Source organism: Globicephala melas, chromosome 16 (assembly GCF_963455315.2).
Source record: "Globicephala melas chromosome 16, mGloMel1.2, whole genome shotgun sequence".
Taxonomy (NCBI): domain Eukaryota; kingdom Metazoa; phylum Chordata; class Mammalia; order Artiodactyla; family Delphinidae; genus Globicephala; species Globicephala melas.
In genome coordinates, this window is record NC_083329.1 from 35,323,791 (window position 1) to 35,332,344 (window position 8,554).

General features: G+C 42.5%; 1 protein-coding gene across 3 annotated transcripts in view; it reads left to right on the forward strand.

The window, feature by feature from the left end:
* HTR7 (5-hydroxytryptamine receptor 7) overlaps nt 1-8,282 on the forward strand; it is a 93,423-nt gene extending 85,141 nt beyond the window's left edge. For 2 of the 3 annotated variants that reach the window (XM_030865062.2, XM_030865061.2), the window contains exon 3: nt 6,586-8,282. Coding sequence is in view for 2 of the 3 variants with exons in the window: in XM_030865061.2 (XP_030720921.1) it covers nt 6,586-6,628 (43 nt within the window). In the remaining variant the exon portion in view is untranslated. Of the gene's footprint in view, nt 1-5,866; nt 6,507-6,585 lie in introns of those variants that run through there. The other variant, XM_060286197.1, reaches the window with a different exon arrangement.
* Nucleotides 8,283-8,554: the final 272 nt, after the last annotated feature.

Below are 8,554 nucleotides of genomic sequence, written 5' to 3' on the forward strand. Positions count from 1 at the left end.
ACCAGAGAACCATGGACGGTGGTAGCTTAGAGGGACCTCCTCAGTCATCTTGCCCGATCCCTTCATATGACAGAAGAGGTAACTGAGTCCTGGCAAGTGAGATATCCCACAGTGATTAGCGTTACCACTGGGTCTACATCCCACATCATGTAAGTCTTGCCTCTATATACTCTCCATATACTAGCCTTTATCTGTGATCAAGATGGCCAGGGAGACCTCTGTGCTCTCAGCTGTCTGAGGGGAACAGGGTCCCGAAGTGCCCTCGTGGATTACAGTAGACTCTAGGGGCTCCCAACCTAGGATACACCCCAAATGACTCTGAAAACCTCAAGGAACTCAGCTTGTTCTCTAACTCATCACCAGGATGAAGGAGGCAGAAACATCTCCTTAATATGGATAAGGGAAACCAGAGATCATCATTTCCTGTCCTAGGAACTCAAAGTTGTAAGACTACAGATATGCTAATTCTTGAGCTGTGAAATAGCTTCACAGGTATTTATTTTTACTTCTATTATATACACTCTTTGGTACATATGAAATTGTTCGCAGTAAAAAATTAGAGTTTTTTTTTTTTTTTTAAGAAAGAATACAATCTTAGGTTTCAGAATATATGCAATGAGCAACCTATATCCCCAGGGATATTTCCAGGCCTATAAGAGTCTTACTGAATTGACCACTAGTGTTTGTTCACCAGGACCGGATTCTAAATTCCTTCAGGGAAGGAACTATGTCTTAGTCAAATTTCTGTTTGCAGAATCTAGTACAGTGCCTGACACTGTACTAGATAATAAAAGTAATAATTTCTAACAATTATTGAACACCTACTACATGCTGTCATGGTGTACATCGTTCTACCTGTAAAGTAGGTGCTTCTGGCATCCCCAATTTTCAGAAGAATAACTGAGGCTCAGGAACGTAAAGTAACTTACCTCAGATCCCATAGCCCCTAAGTGGTAGGTATGGTATGAATCACTCCAATGCATGTGCTCTTAGCTATTACGCAACACTACTTGTCAAATGACTTGAGTCTGTAGGAGTGAAGAGCTATGGAATGTTTTGAGCTGGGGATTTTAGCCATCAGCTCTCTAAGAAGACATTTAGAAAAAACTTGTTAATAGAAGTAAGTTAAGTTTATTAGACTTACTGTAGCTTAGGAGGACACCTCCTTGACAGAGACTTGATAGCTTCTCAGATGGAGGGAATAAGCAAAGGATATTGATAGAGTTTTAGAGCTTGTGCTGGGTCATGTTAAGGTAGGGAACTAGTAAGGACTGGGCAGGGATTATGACATGATAGCTTTGGATTGGTGGGTATAACTAAGTGAGGGCCTTTTTTTTTTTTTTTTAACTTTTTATTTTATATTGGAGTATAGCCGATTCACAATGCTGTGATAGTTTTGGGTGCACAGCAAAGGGACTCAGCCATACATATACATGTATCCATTCTCCCCCCAAACTCCCCTCCCATCCAGGCACCTCGATGCCAGTATTAATGAGCAAACTATCAGTAAGTCTAATAGTCTTACTATTGACGAGTAAGCTTGTTTAGTTGGTGCACAGTCTTATCTTTTGGAAACAACTGTTTCCTGGAACAAGTACTGGGTGATTTTGCCTGGCCCCAGAGCTGTTTAGCACAGGAGCTGAAAAGCATGTTGGTTTCAGTTCCCAGGAGTAACATGCTGAAAGATGCGTTTGAAGAGAGTCTCCCTGGCAGCAGTGGGAAGGGTGGATAAAATAGAAAGACTGGTGGCCGGGGGTCCAGTTAAGTAGCCAATATAGAAACTAGGAAAGACCCATAGAAATCCTCAACTAGGAAACACCACTCTGTTAGTTTTCCTCCTGTACAGTCAAAGAACTTGAGAATAATTTTATTGATTATTTAAGCTAATAATTCACACATAATTCAGATAGTTTACAAAACGCTAATTTTCAAATGTCACACAAACAGGCTTTCCAGTTTGAAATAATAGTCACCCACATATATTGATGATTCACTCTCACGTATTACGCTGGGCACTCCATGTGAATTATGTCACTTAATCCTTATGACTTTATGAGAGGTGGGTTCCTTCATCTCCATTCTGTTGGGGAGGTCAAATAATTTTTTCAGCCATCCATGTGGAGCTGAATTTGAGCACAGGACATCTGTGTTTAAATGTACTTTTAACGTCCACACTACTATGACTTTTATAAAAGTAAATCAGCCAACATAACATCCAAGGATGTTTGCCTCTGTGTCTTTAGCTAATGCGGAGTCTTGGGTATTACTTTCCTGTTAATCTAAGACAGGGCTCAGCAAACTTTCACTGTGAAGGGCCAGATGGTAAATATTTTAGGCTTTGCTAGCCATACGTTCTCCACTGAAACTACTTATTTCTGGCTTTGTAGTGAGCAAGCAGTCCCAGACACAAGTAACCAAATGAGTATGGTGGTGTACCAATAAAACTTTATTTACAAAAACAAGTAGCCAGCTGGGTTTGGCCCACGGGTCATAGTTTGCTCTCCCCTGGCCTCAGAAAATGACTGTGCCCTCACTACATCTCTCTGTTTGAATTTATAATTATTGATCTTATTTATAATTATGGAATGTTAAAATCATTTGGGATGAATGGCCTAAATATTTATTAACTCTAGGAAGTTTCTAATTAGAGAGTTGGAATAGCTGCTGTTAAAAAATTCTATACCAGGCTGCTTTCTTTTCAGTTCCAATGTGGGAGGACTCCTTTTTAAATTCTTGTTTATAACTGTGTCAGGCATTGAGGAGGATACAGAAAACACATGATGTCTTTCCTGCCTTAGTGCATGTATTTCTATTGCACAGACTGCACATAAACACGCACATGCTCATTCACTCTTTTTGTGTTGAGAACACAGGAAAAGTGGAGACAGGAAAAGCTATAGGATTCAAAAGAGAGGAAAGTAACTCAGTGATTTCCCTAACTGATCAGAGAAGACTTCCGGAAGGATATGGGCTCGAGTACATCTATGAAAGTTAAAGCATTTATAACTAAAGGAGACTAGAGATGGCATTCCACATGAAGGAGACATTTGCTATGGAGGCGTCAGTGTGGGACCTTACGCAAAGGACAGGCTGCCCAAAGCTAAGCATTGTTGTAGGGGAGATTTAGAGATCATAATGGAAAGGTCGAATAAATTAAATTATGAAGGATCTTCCATTCCAGCCCCAGAAATTTGGGATTTTTAGTGTAGAGAAGTGGTTCTCAACCTGGGGTGATTATGCCCCCAGGGGACATTTGACAATGTCTGGAGACATTTTGGTTGTCACAACTGGGGGGGTGGAAGACCTCCTGGCATCTGGTGGGTAGAGGCTGAGGACGTTCCTAAACATCCTGGCTTACATAGGCAGCCCCCAGAGCAAAGAATCACCCAGCCCCAAACGTCCATAGTGCTAAGGTTGAGAAACCCTAGTGTGGGCAGAAGGAAGCCATCAACTGAATCCCTGCAAGTAGGAAAATGGACTCACCAAAGCCATGGAGACTGATTTAGTGGCATCATGTGGAATGCATTAGAAGCTAGAGGCTGGAAGTAAGGCATCTCTTCATTGGCTTGTTTTCTCCAGAAACATTTGAGGGCTTCTTGTGTACAAGGCATGGCGCCAGGAATGTCTGGGATATAAGGATGAATAAGCGACAGTCCTTGCCTCTGGAAGCTCACAGTCCAGTGGGCTGGGTGGCTGTAGATGTGGTGGTGGCTGGTAAAAGACTAGTAACCAGAACTCCCACCATGGTCCATGCTCTGCACAGCTGCATTCAGGTAAACACCAGTTGGATAACCCCAAGCAGTCCTAACTCTACTGGAGTCTCTGGAAGAATAATGTGGCATCCAGTCCATAGCTCACAGCAAACCTTAGAACCCTTTGTCCCCCCACCCTATCTCTCTAGCGCTCACACTTCTTGGCCAACCTAGAGACTCCGGGCTGCTCCCTCCAATCTCTCTAGCTCTTTTCTTCCCCTCTGGCTGCTTGGGTTCTAGTCTCTTTTACTTTTGTCCCTAATTCCACCTTCTTGGCTCTATTTTTTTCTCCTATATAATAGTTTTCTTCCTTTCCTGTAAAAACAATCTACTGGATTGTGTATTGCTACTTCCAAATATTTCCCCATTTTCTTGATCAACGTAGTGAGAGGCTCAGGAGTCTGGCAGGCACTCAGGAGTCTTCCTTGGGTAGCGAGTGAATAGAGGGAAAAGGCTATAAATACTTCACTGGTAATTGTAATTCACTAGTCTAAATTACAGTCTTTGTCACCTTTTCACAAGTATTCAAATACTGGTAATATAAAACCAAATGTGATAATGTGATAGAAGCAGGGATTTTTTTTTAAATTTGATGGCTTTATTTATGGATTTGCTTTGAATCACCATAAATGGCTTTTAAGTGTCACATTTAGATGACATTTGTTCTTTGACACCATTACTGTGAACAATATTGAATAGCAGTTTCTAAAATACTTCCATATAAAAGAATTTCATGAAATGGTTTTGAAGTAGCTCTGCCTTCCCTTCTCCCTTCTTTTCGTCAATGAGCCTCTTATAATCCCTGTCAATTGCAATTCTAGTGGAATAACCTTGAGTTCCTGCCATGAATTCTGTCAATATGCTGCTCCCTGGTTTGTACTGAAGCTTTGGAGCTCAGGGTGATTCTACCTTTTCTTTACAGAAACCAGTGATTAAAAAAAAAAAAGATGAAACGGGTCCCAGTGGAAATTAGGAAGAAGCTTCAAGCACCTGGATATCTGTGGTGGGATGTTGTCTTAAAGACAGAAACAAACAAAAATGTGGCTCTTTCATAGATTTTCTTTCCCCAGAGTAGTATTTTCCTCATCATTAACTAGCTGGAATTCAGCTCTTTATTTTATTAAATCATCAATTAGTACTAATAATAGCTTGTTCGCTTCATGCTTTGCAGTTGCCTACATTTTAACTTCGCAGTCTCTTTCAAGTAGGAAATGCAGGCAATTGACCTCTCTTGATTTTTCTAATATTTTTGTTTGTTTGTTTTCTTAATAGACAGTAAATACATATAGCACAAAATAAAATGAAGCAATACAAACATACCTACAAGAAAAATAAGCCTCGGGGGCCTGTCTTAGAAAGAAGATATCCATGGTGCAAATCATGAAGGAGGTGATATTTGGGGTGGGTCTTCAATAAAGAGTAGGATTAAGGGATGGCAGGGGTGGAGGTGGGTTTGGGACTACTCAAAGCAGAGGGGACAGTATGGACAGAGGGACACAGAAATGGATGGAGGTACATAAAGAACCTGGGGTATGTCTTCAGCAGGACCTGGAAACTGAGTAAATTGGGGTCAGCTTGGAGGGCAGGTAGGCAAAGTGGGTGTGGGGAGAGAGGAAGGTTTTTGAGCTGGAGTGAGACAAGGTATGCCGTGTAAATAGGGGTTCACAGCAGGAGAAAGGAGATGGGTTGGAGACCAATGTAAAAGTGAGGTCTCCTGTCGGGAGGGCCTGCACGAGGAGGGTGGCATTGAGACTAGGAAAGAGGCCAAGGATGTCTGGACATTTGGAAGTTGACTAGCAGGTGGGTGGTGAGGAAAGGGGGACTTCAGAGATGGTGCTGGAGCTGGGAGAGATTCAGGAAAGTTCAGGAGCCGTTGTGAGCTGCAGAGGAAGTGCAGCCTCCTCTATGGGAGAAGAGGCAGAGGCCCCAGGCTAAGAATAAGTGTGGAGCCCCACTGGGGACACAGCCTTTTTCCAGTGCCTGCACCTACACACCCAGCAGCCTGGAGCCACGGGTCCGAGCTGAAGCGCGGTGCTTCTCCTCAGGCACCGTCACGTGGGGTAAGGCACAAAGCGAGAGATGGTGTCTTATGGAGAAACTGATCCTGTCACCAGGGAAACCCATCCGACAAGTCTTGACAGCCAAGTGAGAGGGGCACTTTCAATGGGATGGGAAGGCAGAGGCCCTGGACCCTCTAAGACCTGGCTCTCATGCACATGGATATAGTTCGGTAAGTTGAGTCCTGTGATGGTACAGAGGTAGGAGAGTGTGTATCTAGAGGGACTGTGGCTCTGCACTAAGGAGAGAGAGACTTCCTCAGCTGTTGGCCAAAACTTCTCCATGACTCATGGTACTTCTGTGAATCTAGGGAGGAAGGAAGTCAGGGAGGTGGGGTTTCCCGGTCTCTGCACACAGGGTTTACTATAGTGCCCCCTCCTAGGTTTGACGGGGAGAATACTCGCACTGTAGTCAACATTATTATCTTCAAGTATGGCAAGTAGTATTTTGCAAGGATTATTGAGAGTAGAGCCATTTTGGCCTAAAGCTATGTTATAAAAGTGAATTTCTAAAGGGTTATCTGGAGCTGATTTGCAAATATATTAAGGCCCTGGCAACTTACAGAAGCTATGAAATGTATGAAAAGAGCCATAGCACTGTTTCTTTCCCCTTAGATGCTCATAACCCCTTAGAAACCACAAATAATTCAAATGACTGAATGCAGTAAATATTAAATCCACCCACCACAAAATGAAAACTCACATTTACAGTTCTGCTAAATCATTTTCTTGCCTCCTTTCTCTCTCTCTCTCTCTCTCTCTCTTTCTCTTTATAGACAAAACTCTGACTACTGTAGAAAAAAAAGTCATGATTCATGATCAAAAGCAGAATAATGGAGATGAAATAAACAAGGCAAGACAGAGGTGGAAACAGAACGAAATCAGTTGCTGAGACTTCGGAATGGAATGAGGCTTCTGTCCTTTCTTGGGATGGCTAAAATGTGACCAGCAAAGTATACCTGCTGTTCCAAGTATACTATGAGGGGGATGGTGACCTCTCCTTTTTTCCCTGTGGATCACTGCTATTGTGTGCAGATGAAAACAGCCCCATCAGCTCAGCAGTGAGCACACGCACAGAACTGAGTTCCAGAAAGGAAACAGTTTCTGGTGCTTTGCTTCTGTCCAAGTCCGTGCAAGTGAAGAAAGTTCCCATGCACGCTTCCCATGCTTCTGAGTCTAGGCCTTGTGGTGAATATTCAGGAATCATGTATGAGCCAGATGTGTTTTTGTTTTTGTTTGTTTTTGAGACAGATGTATTTTGTTGTGGGACAGAAGGGTGTTTTCCCCAGCAAACTGCGGTAAGCATAGTGATGAATACGTTGCACGTCCACGTTAGAAAACAGAACCCCGTCATCAGCTACCACTAATGATCTCCCAGAGCAGTGTCTGTTCAGCTTCTGTCAAACAGTTTGGCTTTTTTGCAGGGTCCCTGTGACGTCCCCACCAGTGTACTTTCTTTGTTAACTCGCTTCTCTCATTATGGTGTTAACTCAGGAACATCTCAGGATGGAGAGAATAGTAAAACCTGGATAAAGCTTTTTCTCGCACTTGCTCTTCTTCTGGGGGATCCTGAGAGGTGAGGGCAGTTCCTCCTGTGAGGAGTTTTCCCTGGATGAAGAGCGGGGGCTACCTCACCACACCATATAGTAACATGATTGTTGGCACAGAACGTGTGACTGTTGTTTACACCTGGGTGCAGTGGGCCCACAGGCTGGTCCCCAACTGTGAGGATTGGGGGAGGAAGTATGGGAATAATGGGGTTTCCATGGAAGACTGTGACGCTTCTGGAGATGGAACATCCACATGTTAATTCTCATTGAGCAGCGTTTTATTAAACTGTGTGCATCGGAGGTCACCTGGGCCAGTGTTAGGAGCCCTCCAGAGTACCATTCTGCTCCTTCTGGAGGATTGGTTTTTGTGTTCTCTGTATCTTAAATCAAATGTGCGCCTGGGCAATTCTGTTCTTCTCCTCTCCCTCTCCCCAAAGTGGTAGACATTCAGGGCAGGGCAGGAAACAGAAATGATCCCTTTGTAGACAGTATATATTTTTAAAATGGTTCTGTGTAATATGTATGAGCTAGGGAGACAGAAAGACAGTAGATCAGAGAAGAGTACCTCTAAGGGGACAAAATGAATACCAACCTTCATTTGACAAAAGAGAACTGAAAGAGAATATTATTTTCCTATAATATATATAGCTGTTCTCTCACAGGATAATGTGGAATTCCAACGTGGATGGTGGATTTCTTCCAACTTTCACTGACATTGCTTCTTACAACACACGGGGAAGGGTCTGCCTTTCTGAAAGGGGAGGTGGGCACTGTCCTTTCCAACAAAGCTTGTACAAATTCCTGAACCGCAGATTTGCTAAAGTAACTGTAAATAATTATAGTCATAATTTAAATGATTATTTCTGGTCAGATAAATGTTGTTAAATTTGAAAATGTTTTATTACATTACATCAAATAAAGTTTATTTGTAGCTGTAATAAAGCAATTTAAATGACTTTTAATTGAAGGTCTGATGTTATAAATGTCGCTCTACATGGAATAACAGAAGGGCAAACTTTATATATCTGCTACAATCCTAACAGGTAGTTAAGACAGTTCTGTAATTAATTGCATCCATTTTGTAACTTTTAAAAAAAAATAGTGACTCCTTGATTTGATTAATGAGCATTTATTGGGTTCCTGCTACATTCAGCACTGCGGACATCGAGGGAACCAGAATGCGTAAAGTCAGTCC